Source organism: Arabidopsis lyrata (genome assembly GCF_000004255.2).
Source record: "Arabidopsis lyrata subsp. lyrata unplaced genomic scaffold ARALYscaffold_8, whole genome shotgun sequence".
NCBI lineage: Eukaryota > Viridiplantae > Streptophyta > Magnoliopsida > Brassicales > Brassicaceae > Arabidopsis > Arabidopsis lyrata.
The window spans coordinates 12237023-12253746 of NW_003302548.1; the positions used below are offsets into that span (position 1 = coordinate 12237023).

The window sequence follows — 16724 nt, forward strand, 5'->3', positions numbered from 1 at the left end:
CCTCGTCTTGATCAAAAGTTACTTAAGACATGGTTTCATCACCATTATCCATTAACCAAATACTCTCGCAAACTACATGTTGCTAGTTTATAGCAAGAATATATGGTGGATGACCAGTCCACAATATCTCCTCGTATACGTACAAACAAATTGACATTATCCAAATTCATGGAGTTGGTGAAAGCCATATAATCGGCTTGCTTTGTGAACAAGCAGCACACAAGGATTCATTAAGAAAAATCTTTGTTCTCTAATAAATATCCATATAAATTTTCGATTATACTTTCACATTACTATTGAACCGGAATGGCTTAACCGATCATGCCAAATAGCAAGATTTTCAAATTTATCTTCTAGATATTATAAGTAAAATACATTCACATAACTCAATCAATCATCATCATTGACTCGTTCGTTCTATCATGCCATTAAATTAGATTCTCAACTAAGCAATCAAGTTACCAAACAAACTCATATGACAATTAAATAAAAATTTCAAACAAGATGATTAGACCGTACATGAGAACCAACAAGCAGCATGTAATGTAACCATGTAAATTTTCAATGCAAAGTCTGCAAAATTATGTTCATGCAAAATTCATATAAATCAATTTAGGATGAAAAGATTTTTATGATAAAACCAAAGATTTCATTTAATCATTAAAAAATATTGTTATATCATTAATTAATTAATCATTAGATACGATTTAACACAAAATATCATGATTTATCTAAATCAGTTTAATTAGAGTAATGCGGAAAGCATTTAGGAGTTTCATATATAAGATGTTAGCCTTTTACGAGTGTATGAAGAGGAGACTTAACAGATTTATTATGTTGCATGTAAGGCTTCCGTTTGAAAAGCAGGGTCACTTCCACTTCTTCAACGAAATTGAACACAATTTCCTTTATTTGTCTCAATGGTTGTATTTGAAATTTCTATCTCTCTTTGATGACCGCCGTTGCGGTAACCAGCCCCACCAATGTTGATACCACCAATGGCGGACCCAAAAATAAATTTTATCCGAGTCAATATTTTTCTAAAAAAATATTTTTATAAGCACATAAAAAAGGTATATTAAAGGTTGTTAATTTTATAATTCTCTAGAGTATATAAGATTAAAAAAAATGTATTTTAAGTTGAAATGGGAAAAAAAAAAACTAAATGTATTATAGTGGCTACTCGAACCCGAGTTTGGGTGTGTCATTTACTTAGAAAATGTCAAGCTGTTAAAACTTTTAGAATTTATATGCACAAAAGCGTATTGTTTATTTTACCTGAGTCAGGTGACCCCTCTTCATTGTTAGTGGGTCCACCCCTGGATAACACCACACTTTCTATATTTTGGCCGTGGTTATAGTGGTAATCGACGATTGATAATGAATAGTTTTTGTATAATTTCATGTTATTTTTAATATTAATTAATTTTTTTGTTTGACTTGTTATTATATAAGTATATGTTATTGTTATGTTTTGCACAATATCTTTTCAAATGAAATGGTATTTGTGTATATAACATGCTATTTTTGTAAAATGTACGTTATGAAAGTAGCTTTTTGATAAATGTCATGCTATTTTAACATGTTTCACGCTATTTGTTAAAAATTTCTTATATCTATTATTTTTTCTCCTCAAAAACTTGCTCTTAGTTCAACTTACATGAACATATTTATTTTTTATTGTATCATCATATAATTATTTACCTATAAAAAACTGATAGTAATTATTTACTTATTTTGATTAAAAATTTGAATATCTTATAATATTACTCTTATTATAACAGTCACAAATACTAACATCAATTCTAAATATATTGACACATATTGGTAATTGACACACATACCTAGGTAGCACGTAAATTTCCTAATTTGCATAAGACAAAAAAAAAAAAAAAACAGAAGCACAAGAACATTGGTAATGTTGTTGAAGCAATGGAATCAATGCCAACACTCAACAGTTAAAAATCATATTTCATCAATTTATCACTTACCATACAAGAATAATCAAAAGAACACCAAAAAATGAGGTCGACGCAAAAATTTACCATCAAGGTTATATGAGATTTCACTTCCAACGGAGAGACTGTCTAATGCCGGTGAAGATGAGTCCGACTGATCTACCTATCAAGGTGACGAGAAAGAAGGATATGACGCTACTCACTTTATCCAACACCACTCTGATAATTGGCATTCCGATGTCTGACAACTCCAGAAACAGACTGAAGTAGTACCTCCTGTACACATCAAACACTTTCTTATGAGAAATTCTCATGGAATTTTTGGTTTTGTGGTCAAGGTAAAAGAAGAGAGGTTTACCATCCCGATAGAGCTTTAAGCTCCTTGGTTCGTTTAACGGGCAATGAAAAATCGCTGATTATGGAGTATCGCATGGGTGATGATGAGGCAGCTTTAGTTTTTCCCAGTTTGAACTTTCTCCACCAACTAAGGCTTTCTGTATCGTCACTACCATCAAGGTTGTTGATAACCTGAGTTTTAAGAATGTAGAGGTCAAAGCGATCCTCATACATCGATACAACTGCTTCCATATTCTGATGCAACCACTGGTATAGAGCTACCTATCAACAAGAATAAATGAAATCTAAGTCCATGAGAGATGAAACGTAAGGTGGAACTAAACAAAAGTGAAGTGGGTTTTTTACCTCGTTACGTAGTTTTTGGAGTGCTCGACTAGAAAGGCTACAGATACCTAATCCTCCACTATTCATTTCATTTGAAAATTTGCTGTCTACAGAAATGAGCTCTAGATAGATGCTAGCGACCCCATCCGCCAATGTTATCATGAAATCTTCCAAAATGGCAACTCCGTGAGTGCGAAAGAAGCTAACGTCGTAGCAGAAAGCTTTTGCAGGAGATCCAAATCTGTGGAAATATAAAAATTCTGCAAACAGATCCTCCTTGCCTGATTTTCTTATTTTGCCAAAAATAGCGTCCTTTTCATTTAGCATTCTGATCAGCAAAGGAGTAATCGCCTGCACATCACGGGCTAGATTCGGGAGTTCATTCTAAATCTGCTATTCATACTGAAAGAAACAAAATAGAATACAATTTTGTAGCCACACTACACGTTATATGACATCTACTTACCTCAGAATCAGTGTTTCCCACAGATAGTTCCCTTTTAAGCCAAGCCGTGCATGCTGCTTGATAAGCTTTCCGAACAATTTGAGTAAAACCAATCATCCACTCATCTGAATTGATTGTGTCAGATATGTTATTTGTCTGAAAAGCAAATACACCAGCTGATCAGCACATATGGAGAATCACATCAAACTAATGTCTTGAATGTTACTAAAGGTAGAGAATAACAAATATTAATACTAGAGCGGAAGGAAACAATTAATATGTCAGTAAGGACTTGCCACAGGTATTTGATACATTTTAACATTGTGACATAGACTGGTATCTGCTACAATAGAACGGACATTGATGCAATTACTTAACTCAAAGTGCACATGTTGATACTCTACTTTTTATAATAAGATATGCCCCCGAACTAGAAATCATTGGAATCTCTTGAAAACAAATATGCGCAAAGTGAAATACTGGAGAAAGAAGGTGCAAGCTGACCTCTTCTTCAAGTTTCTGAAAACATGACCAGAGCAAGTACAACTGAGGCCCCTCAGAAATCGCATACAAACTCAATGGGGGCTTCCCTTGGGGAGGTTTGGGTTTGAGAACTTTGCTTCCAAGTGTACTCTCACGCTTGATGGCGTCTAAAGAATCTAAAAGTTTTACTTTCACCACATCCCATACAGACTTCAAATCACCCTCAAAATCTGTCTCCCTAAAGTCAATGCATAGAAGAAAGGATGTGTGTAAATACACAACACTATACCTTACAGCTATAATAGAACAGAGATATCATTCACATTTGGAATTTCTTTCGGATGACTACTCTTACCTACCAGAAGATTCTGAAGTTCCAACTTCTGGATCCTCCTCCACAGTAGTATTCTTTCTAGAAGAGTAACTAGAGTTCTTTTGAACAGGAATCACTCCAGCCATATACGTAAGAAAGATACTAGCCGTCAGAAGAACTTGGTCACCAATAGGAACCCAACCAGAACCAGCAACACCATCAAAATCCGCCAGAGATGCCAAACAAGTACACTTACAAGTAGACTCTCCCCGAGAAATAGACGATCCAAGATTCAAGGAAGTATCCCTCGATATGATCTTGCAACTCCCAAAAGTCTTCCTACAAATAGAAGCCATGATTAAACACAATAGTGATACATTATCACTTGTTAAACCATTTCATATGCTAAAGAAGAGATACTGAGATCAAACCTTTGGGAAATTTTCACACGAGGATTCGTGGAGAAGTGAACATTGTGCATCCGTAGCTGAACGCACAATGATGGAGACACAACAACATGTCCAACCATTGGTAAAAGAAACCTTAGAACTCGCAACTAAAGCATTTCCTAATCACGGGAAACAGATCCTCAAGCCCAATCTCTACATCACAAAGAAGAAGAAATCAAATTCCAGAATCTAATTGAGCTATAGAATTTGAGGTTTGAATCCAGTTCTAGCACCAAGATACAGATGTGAAACTAGTAGATTCCAGTGTCAATGGCATAAGACAATCCGAAGAAACACCAATTACAAGCAAAATAGAACAAGGAAACCAGTCTACAGTGATATTCAAGAGTCAAAAGGACGAGACTCACATTAGAGTGAAAAGTAGCAAACAAACCTCAAATTAGCAGAGAAGAGAAGAGCAACAAGGAGCAGGGAAGAAGAAGCGGATTGGGCTTGTGCGTACATGAAAAGTTTCTCTCTTTCGTCGCGAATCGATAGTGTTGACAACATGAATATTTGTTTCTAAAGAGAATCAACAATCGGGGTGGTGGCGCAGTTGGCTAGCGCGTAGGTCTCATAGCTATCTGAGTAATCCTGAGGTCGAGAGTTCGAGCCTCTCTCACCCCATTATATTTTGTTTTATTTTATCTTTCTTTGAATTGGTGAGAAGGAGCAAATTAGTAACTTGATTTCTGTTTTAGAATGAGCTCAATTAAGAGCAAGAGGCTATGTTTTGCTCCTAATTTTGGTCGGCTTTGTTTTTAGGCATTTTCATCTTCTTCCTTGTATCTGGACTTTGTAAACTGGACTGGACTTTGAAACTTTCATGTCATTGGGTGTTTTGAAAACCATTTGAGAAGAGTATTTTCAATCTTTCTTAGTGATAAAGTGGACATTTGCTTAAGCAATGCTAAAAAGAGCGGTCAAGTTTGTGGTTTTGAACTTTTGGTTTAGATTTCTTTCAATCTACTTGATATGTCCATTGTGTTACATATCAAGTACAAGGACCTTGTCTAAGTGATTGAATATCATTATGTTCTGCAGTTATCTATCGATCCCCATCAGACAGGTCTTTCTATCTAAGTAATATACATGTATAAGATGAATCTCTATCATAGCCAACTTGTGAAGTATAATTTATTCCTACTTGCGTATAGAATAACAAAGCTGTGTGTAAATTTCAAAACTCAAACACTCAGGTTTGCAATGAAAAGAGGTTATAACAGATACAATGAGAATGTGCAAATATCATTCCTGCTTCCATCCTGTCTCTTACATACCAACATAATGAAGCTGTGATAGTTTACGTTGATTCTCATCAATCTTCTCGATTTGCAAAGGTTTCTTCCGCATCCAAATTCATTAGCTTCAAACAAAGCTTCCAAGTTTTGTTATGAAGTTTGATGCAGACATTTAGATCTAAAGAGAGACATCGATCTCAATGTTGTCTATGAGCCTCACCGTTCCAAACCAAGCAGCAACACAAATCACTACTCCACTCTTTATCTCTTCTACTCCTTCAAGAGTTTCTTGGTCAACAATCTGCATATACACACAATCAATGCTCACATGATAACTAAATGGTAATGTGTAGCGAATCTTTTCACAACAGATTGATCCACTTCCAACACGATGAGATGTTTACCTCGACATAATCTACTCGTCCTGCAGATCCAACAAGTTGTTTAATGATCATATCCTTAAGCTCTGCACAACTGGTTTTCCCTTCTGCTACAGAAGCTTTAGCCATGGCCAGTGACCTACTAATAGACAACGCCTACCATATAATAACAAATCAACAGAAACAAAGTAAGCCACTTTCTTGATCCTTGTTCAAATGCCAGAAAAACATGGAATTGTTACATTTACCCTTTGCCTTTCTTCATCTGAAAGACGCACATTTCTCGAACTCATTGCAAGCCCATCTTTTTCTCTAGCTATATCTGATCCTACAATCTCTATTCCAAAATCAAGATCTCGAACCTACATAACAACACAATCAAATCTGAAATTAGTGCAAGAACAACTCGAAATCTCACAAGTATACAGCAACAAGAGAGGATTTGTAAAGAGATTTTGCACAAAATCTTTCCTAAAAACAATCCAAAAACTGTGCAAAATGTTCCCAATTCTCACCATTCTCTGTATAATACGCCATTGTTGATAATCCTTTTTACCAAACACAGCAACATCAGGCTCAACAATATTAAAAAGCTTAGTAACAATAGTGGCAACACCTCTAAAGAACACAGGCCTACTCTTCCCACACAAACCTTTCTCCAATCTCTCAACCCTAATCCACGTCTCATGCCCTAATCCACCTTCCTCTACACAACTCAAAACCCTCCCACCACCACCACCACCGTCATTTATCTTCTTGGTCTCACCGCCGTAATCGTAGAGGTTTTTGGGGTTAAAGACGACGACTTTACCACCGGAAATAGCCGCGAGCTTGGTGAGATCGCCGGAGAAATCAGATGGGTAAGTGGAGAGGTCTTCAGTGGAAGAGAATTGGCCTGGATTGACGTAGATTGAGACGACGGTGACGTCAGTGAGGGTTAAGGATTGACGAACGAGAGATAAGTGACCTTCGTGGAGGTAACCCATTGTTGGTACTAAACCAATGGTCTTGCCTTGTAATCTCATGGCTCGAGACCATTTTCTCATCGAGTCTTTGTCTCTGATTACTTCTGGTTCCATTGTCGGAGATCTGCGATCGTCTTCCGACGAGTGTTTCTCGTAAAGAAGATACAATAAATGGAATTATCTAAACCCAAAATTAATCGCAAACCAAAATTAACCAATTATATAGTAAAATCTAGGGGATTTGATGATTGGTTAAACATAAACCGAATTTGAATTTTGTTGAAGTATTCCGGTTTGTTTTCGATAGATTTCTCGAACCAAAATTGTAGCCAGTCTAAAAACATGGTTACATTCTTCGCATAAAATTTCGTTTTGATTGGTAACCATGTACGGTTGTGATACAGGATGTACCGCTTTAACAATTACCAATCACAAAAGCGTTACTAAAAACGTTACCAAAAACGTTACTCTCAACTTTTTCGTACATTTTTATGTATCACTTTTTCTTACAGTTTTGCATTATTCCGTAAAAAATTTACTACTTCAGCTTTCGGCTAAAATTTTTGTACAGCTTTGTGTTTTTCATTCTATTTTCGCTAAAAGTATTCTTGTATTCGGGATACTGAGAGATTTTGCAAAATCTTGGAAACTTAAATGACTTTATTCCCATTATTATTGTTGTATATATACAAAGTCACTATAGAGAAACATAACACATATTTACCAACTCATCAAAACTAAAGCAGCAAAGATATATGATACATAAGAAAAAAAAAAACACAAAATGAATAAACTAGCAAACTAATGTATTTCTAAAAGACGAGATCTGTTCGAAGATTGGGAGTCTCTTCGATTTAAAACTAGTGGATGTCATCTGTTCAAGCCCAAGAACAAAATCATCGTCTAAGATATTCCCCAAGACATCCTCCATCTCAGCATCTCCCATCCGTGGCAGTGAAGACTCTAATTCACTCAGAAGCTCTTCGGCCCGTTGCCTTGTTCTACAATCATCCGCACCCAAAACCCTTGACTCGAGAACATCATCAAGAACCAATCTTCCCTCCTCAAACCTGCCTTGTTTGATAAGGCACATCGCAAGGTTGCACGATTTGTTTGCATCTGGCTCAACCATCTGGGCTTTTCTGTATACCGCCTCTGCCGACAAGTACTTGGCTTGTTGCATATATGCCCACCCCAAGTTACCCTGTATATGAGTTCCAATAAAATCAATTAGTCCATTGGAAAAAAGAAACACTAAGTGAAATTAGACACAAATCGAGTTGGCCAAATAGTTACGTACCAGTAATCTTGAGATTTCTTGTTGAACGGTCACTTGAAATTTTTTGCCGTGAGAGCGAGCGGTCTTGGTGGGTTTACCGTTGAAAGCCTCCCCTTGATAGATCTGCCTTAGCTTCCTCTTCAACAACTCAACTTGCTCCTCCATTCTACCGCATTTCTATTCATAGTAAGAAATTGCGCCGTGTGAGTGTATAATAAAGGACTATTATCATTTTTATACAACTCGAAGATTCTAGATCGAAATCCAGACTAATCTTAATTTGTAGTGTCTATTTAAATTCCACAAATAAATTATGTTAGGGAGTATGATTATAGTAAGACCTTGTATAAGTCGATGAGGACATTGTCAAGGGAATCTTGAGAATTCTTGGAACAACGAGGACGGAAGGATTTGATAGCTTCGATGGCTTCTTCGGAACGGTCAAGTTGTTTCATTACAACAGCCATGTCCTTAAGAGCACTGTCTACTCTGTCTCCAGTGTTGATGGCTTTCCAAAACCACACGATTGCCATCTCCGGGTTCTTCTCTATCAACTGCAACCAACATTAAGACATACTACTAATTATTAATAACCTTACTTTACCATTCTCATCTAGAAATACATTAATGTGTTTGACCAGTTAGGATATGAAGCGTTGGACCAATAAAAAATGTGAAGAATAATATTCTGTGAAACGTAGAAGACTTTTTGCACTATTGTTAGGGAAAGTAAACGAGAATCCGGACCGACCGGTGCGACGAGTGACTCTCATACGCACACGGCAACATCTAGACTATAAATTGGAACAATTTACTTTTTTTTTTTTTTGCTAAATCAGCTAAAAATAACTTCAGTTATGGAATAAATTTAGACACGTTATTTGAAATTAAATTTAAGAAAATTACTTTCATTTTTCCATCGGTGGATTTTTCACAACTGTTCCTTTTTTAACCGAAAAATAGCTCATACATTTTTTTCCTACTAAAAGTTACATACAAAATTTTTTGGTTAGATTTTTTTTTTGGTGTTTACAAAAAAAGATTATTTTTTTGGTGTTTACAAAAAAAGATTATTTTTTTGGTTAATTTGCTAGATAACTAAGTTTTGGGAGCACACTTTTAAAAATAATGTAGTGGCAAAACTGTAAATAAGTGGATATTAATTTTGCGCATGTTTTTTTCTTTTAAATTATGTGATACCATGTAAAATAAAAATAGCATGATATTTGTTTAAAACATATGAAAAATTTATTCCAGTTGTTTTCGATATTTTCATATTTTCTTTTGCAAATAAACCTGAGTAACATATATATATATATATATATATATATATATATATAGAACATATATATATATATATACTGTTTTTTCTTTTTTACTAGATCACCTAAAATTTTCTTTTAGCATGTTTATTAGGTAAATTATCTATTTTTTTAGGGCAATAACATCCAATCCAAATTACACCAATATGCACACCAAACATAGCTATTTCTACCTTGAACAATATCTTCTACCATCACTAATTTCGTTACTATCAAAGCCCATAAAAATAAAATTAAGGACATAGATTTAACATATGAAAGAACGAGTAACCTTTCAAAATTTGTAGATTCATAAACAACAACACGAAAAAAAACATCAAATCAAGAATTGATAAAGAATCTGGACCTGAGCATGTTTGGCTCTGACATAAGGAGTATCTCCACAAGGAACTTTGTGAATCACATGAAACATTTCATCATCTTTCATAAGATTGCTCTTTATCGAGTTGTTGTAATTGTTCTTCATCTTCTTCAAGCTTCTATCCATATTTTTCTCTGTTTCTCTCTTTCTCTGAATAATTAATTAATTATACAGATGTGTCTATTGACAGGCTGGGAAAGACAACCTCTGCACTTGATCTTAAATATGCGTACGTTTGTTACTGTAAGAAATGAATTTGGACAATATTTCGGCTCTGTTCATAGAAGCTGCCACGTCACTTCGAGACTTCTTACCACGTAGGTGAACGAGCAAAACGTGTTCTTTTACAATTGGCTTTGTCTTTTTCTACATTTTTGGTGTCTTTTATGTATAAATTAGCTTTTTAACCGTCGAAAGATTCTATTACGGTGTAGCAAAAAAAAAAAAACTCTCGATGTTCTTGTACCCATCAATTCTGACTTTTCGGTCAAATACTTTAGCTAAACTCGGTTTCAGCTAAAATAAAAAACTTATTGATTTAGTTTATGATAGAAAAAACGGCTAATTCATAAATAACTTCAGGATTTTGTTGCTATGTTTATTTTAATTCTGAAGTTTTGTAAAGTTGGTACACAAATTATATAATTTGGTCTGAATATCTTGACCAAATTGTCTAAATTTCCACACTCGCTTCCTATGGGATACATGTGGGATGCATCCGTTGACATCATCAGTAGGCGGGACAAATGGTGCCACAGCTGTTCCATTTATGGCAGAGAAGTTTGCGGTGGCTCAAGATCTCATGGCTCGGGATTTGACTAACAAATTAAATGAGAATATTTTTTTGAAGTAATACTTTTAGAATTAATTAGCTGAGAGACAACCATTTTTGATGAAATAAAAGTTTTGGTAATATGAGCCGGAGTTCAAAACAATGAAAATACTTAGCCTCTTTATTCTAATGAATACTCACGCTATGCGTGAGTTTGTTTTAAAAGTTGTTAATAACAAATTATTTTGATTGTTCTTGTTGCTAGTTAATCACCCGTTTTACGCCTCGGTTTTTCCGGTTTTTTTTTTATTTTGATTTATTTGATGTTATATTTTGATAAATGTAATTTTTAATTATCTAATCATTTACTCATACAATGAACAACTACTCTTAGTATTAAAATACATTTTCAACCAACATACTCAACAATGCATCACTCACACAATCCGTAAACAATCTTTCCTAAACCAATTTTATAGATGGTAATGTTGGGATTATAGAACCTCCAAAATTTGATGAACTTACGTACTCTTCACCCTCAGTGTCATATATAGATCAAAAAAATAAGAGAAAAACTTACTCAAACCATTAGCTAATCCACTATACTATTATCCACTCATATTTTGAGTTAAGATTACAAAAATTAGCGGAAAAAAACTTTGGAGTATATATGACCAATAAAATAATTTCATGGAAAAATAACATAAAATAACAAAATAAGTTAGTATTAGTAAAAATCAATATGTAAAAAAATTAAATAATATATAGAATTAAATAAGAAATATATTATTAACTTGTGAAATAGATTTTCAAATTCATATGGGCCATCCCTCATGGGCTATTGTGTTTTCCCCATTTGACATTTATAATTAAGAGTTGATGTGTAAAAAATAAAAGATGACTCATATTAATGAAATGTTTTAATTGGATGGAAAGAAAGCTGATGTGGCATCTCCAGAAGAGCCTAAAATGCTGACGTGGTGACCATATGGAGAGAGATAACCTCCTTTCATATATATGATTTTATTCTTACGCGTCAGAGCAATCTGATCTAAAAAAAATAGACCATTACATGAGACGATGTAGAGAATTTATGTCGTTTTCGAAATAGTAAAGCGTGTATGTCTCGTCTGACCCTTGGTTATCGTCTGACTCTTGGTTACCATTATACATTTATGTATTTATATACATGTTCATTCATTAGCTATAGAAATCTATATTTATAAATACACGTCTATTTGTTTATGTACAACTACATATACAGTGAGTCAGTCAACTATGGCAATCCAAGGTTTTATACATGCTCTTGTACTTGTTTTTCGTGGAGACTGTCCCGACCGCGCTTTCAGCAGTTGGTGATGGAACCAACCCAAAATCTGGCGATGAAGATGTCTTTCCTGTAACTTATTTGAAATTAGACAAAGTATGAGATTTAGATGGATAAGATGAGATATATTATACATTCATGTATTTATATACATGTTCATTCATTAATCAGAGGTATCTATATTTATAAATTAAATGCACATATACTTGCTTATGTACTACTACATATACAATGAGTAAATTGTTAACTATGTAGACGTATATATTAAAATGTGGATGTTTAAGTACATCTTATGTTGGACATGCACAACTGGAAGTTCGGTGGTGGGCCACGTAAGGGTCATTTATTAGTTCAACTGGTTGGCATTTATGAATTGTCAGAATGTTTTTTCAGTTACTCGTAAGACCGTGTTGGTACCGCCCACACTCATGCATTTCACGAGCTTTGTTTTTTCTGTAATAAGTATGTAAACCAAACCATTTTCACCAATTATTATTCTCTCCTCTGAGAAATCCAACCATAATATCTAATTCCTAATTTATGTTCTCATTTTTCCTTCTGCGCTAATTCACTCTTTTTTAAAAAGGTTATTCTTTTTTTTTTGGTGTGCAGAAGTTTTGTTTTTCATTCAATCACTCAAACTTAATACAAAGCTTAGGAGAATAGACATTCTCAATGTTTGATGCAACAAAATTAAAATCAATAAAGTATAAGTTCGAGAATCTGACGATAGTTTCATGAAAATTTGGAGACAAGGATTGTAGAACACAATGCCACATGCGAGAAAATGGTAAATCGGAGACACAACCATAGACAATCCGGGAAGTAGAAAATTGGTCATTCTCGCAAGACATAGTGACGTTGAGAATGATTTTGTAGCTTCGAGACTTGTTGGCACAAGAAACATTACATAACAAGGTAGTAAAACGATTAGGAAGATCAAGCAGTTTTGCGGCTTACAAAGCGGAAACCTAACACATTTCTCTCTATAAAAGAGGAAAGGGAGACAAATGTTCTCTCCATAAAAGAGGAAGGCAGAGCCAAAGTTTGATTCATTTGAAGTGATTTATCTCTAAATAACAAATTTTATGCTATTTAATCTTGAATTTAAAAATTTGTTCTAATATCATTTATTATTGAACTAATGATTTCAAAAATTACTTTAAAATCTATTGTTATTAAAAACATTTCAATCATTTTATTTTAATGAATTTAAAAGATTTAGAGGATTTCTTTGGTTAAAAATACATTGATCCAACTCTCATGGTTTTATTTGGGGTTTGGGAGGATTTTACAAGAATCATAACAACTTCCCTAAATTCATCCAAAATCATATAAAAACTCAATAAAACTCAAATCATTTAAAATATAGAATTCAACACACCTCTTTAATTTTTTTTATGTCAAATATTTGTTTTATCTTTATTTTATTTATAACTATAATTTATAATATATTTTATTAATTTAAAAGTATATATTCAAAATTCGCATAATCATCACAATTACAATTTTTGTGACGGTTAGTGACGCTGATCCCCTGTAGCAAGACTTGTAATTCAAAACTTGCACAACTGTAGCAACATAGTTACAAAAATAAAATTTTGTGACATATATCGAGTCGTTATCCATCGTAAACGTGATAAAACATTTACGGCGTTTTAATTCATGTCCATCACAAACAACGTTTTTTTTTGTGATTAACCAATCATACAAATATTTTGTTATTTTGTCCTTGTATCTTTTGTAGATTCAGATTTTGTTCAGTACTTGCATATAAATTAAAATTTTGTATATTTTTCATATAAAAATACTCTCTCTGTATCAAAAAAATTGATTTTATAGAGTTTTCACACCAATTAAAGAAAACATTTAATGTTTAGTTATAAATGCACTATTTATTCATATCAAACCATTTCTCATAGCTACTAACTAATAGTAATTCATCAAATTTTGAAATTCTCAATTAATGATTCTTGAAATTCACAATTTATTAACACTAATTGATAAAAATTTACAGAAAATCAATTTTTTTGATACAAAAATAAAACCTCAAAAATCATTCTTTATGATACAGAGGGAGTAATATCTTGATTTATGTTTATATTGTTTCACTATTTATTTTAGGCATTTGCTTTAAATTTTCTTAGCTTAAATCACACAGTTCATGTTTCTGAGATTAACCAGTCCATTCTTGTACCATTTATATTGATCAGTTGCAAATAGTATCATTTAAAAGAAGTCGGAGAGTTACTGTGGGAATAATAAGTACTATAGTATAAGCAGATTCGATCCCAACTAGTGCAAAGCATTTCAATCTCAATACAAAAGAAAAAAGTAGCCAAAAATCTTCATTATCTAATTTCTATTATCCAATCGTCATTGGAATCATTGACAAGGATATAATTAATTAAAAATATCTAAGTGGTAGCCACATCAATAATTACAAGTTTTATTTATAAAAAAAAAAAACCCGTAACGAATCATCGTCACTCTCAGTCGTTTTGTGGCATATACAATAATAAGCCAAAACACAATGAATCTGGACAATTCACTAGTTTACAAGACTTGCCGCTCACAGATAAACATTTTGGACCACAAGCAATAAGGCAATAATAATTCTACGGACTTGAGACTTAGCTATAAGTCAATATTGAATATTTTATATAAATCCGAGACTAGAGGAGAGATCACATGAATTAAGACGGTTTATCAGCAATATTCAACATTGATTTAGTTTGCATCCAACTAACATCACTTTTTTTTTTTTTAAGAAACATAGATTGATGATTCATCCCTTAGAGTATGGATGCTTGCATATTTTAGTATGAGTGTATGACTAATAACTTGTTTAATTTATTTAGTTGCAAAGCCGGTCTGATAGAACATTGTCTTGCGAATATAAATATAAATCTTTTAGCTTTCAAATGGTAAAAAAAAATTATATAAAAACCTGATAGTTTCCAAACCGTAATTGTTTTTAGCTCCATAAGTTTCAAAATCGATCCTAATTAATTGGTTGAACAATCAGTATAGGCAAAGAACCTACATCCGAATTAATTTAACCAATTATCTTCCATAATTTAAACTCTCTTTTTGTTGTCCATATTGTTCTTCATTTACTTTTGGGTTGAATTTATGAACACAACAACATTATATGAATCATATCAATTTTGGGTACAAAATCGAAAAGACAATAATAGAGAAAGCTTGTTAAAGACTTAAAAGTGGTGGCTGTTGAAGCAGTCTATGTGGCCCATTAAAATATGTGTAATCATGCATGATTTTTTTTTCCTTATCTCTAAGAGCTGTCCTCACTGAGTCTTCTTGCTTCTGTGTCTTCACGAGTAATTTATTGACAATATTATCGAAAAGCGAATAACCAGAATTGAGTTTGCCGACAAAACAAATATAAAAAATCACCAGAGAGACCTGATCAATTTGTTAACATGGCCGATTCTGACCCTATCCTCAATTAAAGTTGATTATGGACCCATTATCTCATTTCAGTCATTGCTTTGAATTCGTTATACTCATTTTTGTTTCGAAAATGAGTATATTTTAGACTTTCCGTTTAGTATATACACTTTTTTCTTGTTTTTTAGCAAATAATATTCATTTTTATAATTATTTATTAGTTTTTTTTTTTTCTTCAATTAGTTTAGTTCTATTGAATAATAGAATAAAAGATGGTATAGAAATTTTGCATAAAATGCAACATAACACAATTTCTTCCCAAAAACATGTACTAATAAAAAAAACAGATGTAATAATAACGTAGAATATAATCCACGCTACATAAATTTGTTTAATACTTGTAAAATCGTAAGAAGTAATAGTCTAATATCGGTTTATACTATTTAAATAGAAAAAAAACTAACTATAAACTATTCTATGTTTTGTTGGCAAAAAAGTTGAAAAACTATAATATTGGTTTATTTTTCAATATGTTTATATTAATTTGTGGTATTTTACTGTGTTAATGTTTTATTTTTAGACTTATAATTTTCTAATCTCCTATATCTTAATGTTTTTAGTTTCATTTAAAATAATCTACTCTTTTCTATTGATGATATGGTATTAACTTTTAAATATTGGTTTATATCTTAAATTATATCTATGATTTCTGCTATATTTTTGGATCAAATAACTTTCACAACATATCGGGTTCAAAACCCACTTACATTTACATATGTAATGTTATCGACCAAATAATAATATTACTAATACATATAAAATCATATTCCCCATCGGATGACGGAGTATTTGTTCAGCTAGATCTCTGATTAATAAAGGACTAATTAAAAGAGTCGGATCTGGGACATCCATCTCGGTGTGGGAAGATCCTTGGATTCCAGCTCAATTCCCGAGACCAGCAAAAAGTAATGGTTCAGTTGCTGACCCATCTTTAAAAGTTAAAGACCTTATAGATAATCGGTCAAATTTTTGGAATATTGATCTCTTAAGAGCAATCTTTAATCTAGAAGATGTCGCTCTAATAAGCGTTATACCTGTGGGTTCGCCAACAAAAGAAGATTTTTTTTGTTGGCATTTTACAAAATCTGGAAAATATAAAGTCAAATCGGGATATCATTCTACACGGATGGAAAAGTCGGAGACCAATTTAAACTGTTTTGGCCCTAATATCAACCCGTTAAAAGCATATTCTTGGCAAGTGCAGTGTCCACCTAAGATACGCCATTTCATATGGCAAATCTTAACGGGATGTGTACCGGTTACGGAAAAGTTGC

General features: G+C 33.1%; 3 protein-coding genes and 1 non-coding gene across 5 annotated transcripts; 1 reads left to right on the forward strand and 3 right to left on the reverse strand.

The window, feature by feature from the left end:
• Positions 1 to 1900: 1900 nt before the first annotated feature.
• On the reverse strand, positions 1901 to 4831 carry LOC9301756. Of its 2 annotated transcripts, none has more exons than XM_002865636.2 (8): positions 4724 to 4831; positions 4312 to 4482; positions 3923 to 4219; positions 3589 to 3805; positions 3106 to 3240; positions 2661 to 2990; positions 2317 to 2576; positions 1901 to 2234 (listed from the first exon to the last, which is right to left on the reverse strand). In XM_002865636.2, exons 2-8 carry the CDS (start codon positions 4407 to 4409, stop codon positions 2066 to 2068), a joined length of 1506 nt encoding a protein of 501 aa, XP_002865682.1. In that variant the 5' UTR covers positions 4410 to 4482; positions 4724 to 4831; the 3' UTR covers positions 1901 to 2065. The 2 variants fall into 2 exon arrangements, with proteins under 2 accessions (XP_002865682.1, XP_020865631.1); XM_021009972.1 differs by having other exon boundaries at positions 4698 to 4816.
• A 39-nt stretch (positions 4832 to 4870) lies between these two features.
• Positions 4871 to 4956, forward strand: TRNAM-CAU. The gene is given in 2 exon segments: positions 4871 to 4908; positions 4921 to 4956. It is a non-coding gene; the product is annotated as a tRNA-Met (tRNA).
• Positions 4957 to 5439: 483 nt separating this feature from the next.
• Positions 5440 to 7266, reverse strand: LOC9301757 (pantoate--beta-alanine ligase). The gene is made up of 4 exons (XM_021009979.1): positions 6466 to 7266; positions 6199 to 6312; positions 5975 to 6106; positions 5440 to 5871 (listed from the first exon to the last, which is right to left on the reverse strand). The coding sequence occupies exons 1-4, from the start codon at positions 7027 to 7029 to the stop codon at positions 5749 to 5751; spliced, it is 933 nt and encodes a 310-aa protein (XP_020865638.1). The 5' UTR covers positions 7030 to 7266; the 3' UTR covers positions 5440 to 5748.
• Positions 7267 to 7562: 296 nt separating this feature from the next.
• LOC9301758 (protein SULFUR DEFICIENCY-INDUCED 1) lies at positions 7563 to 10156 on the reverse strand. Its single transcript, XM_021015692.1, has 4 exons — positions 9863 to 10156; positions 8536 to 8748; positions 8216 to 8371; positions 7563 to 8119 (listed from the first exon to the last, which is right to left on the reverse strand). The coding sequence occupies exons 1-4, from the start codon at positions 10001 to 10003 to the stop codon at positions 7709 to 7711; spliced, it is 921 nt and encodes a 306-aa protein (XP_020871351.1). The 5' UTR covers positions 10004 to 10156; the 3' UTR covers positions 7563 to 7708.
• Positions 10157 to 16724: the final 6568 nt, after the last annotated feature.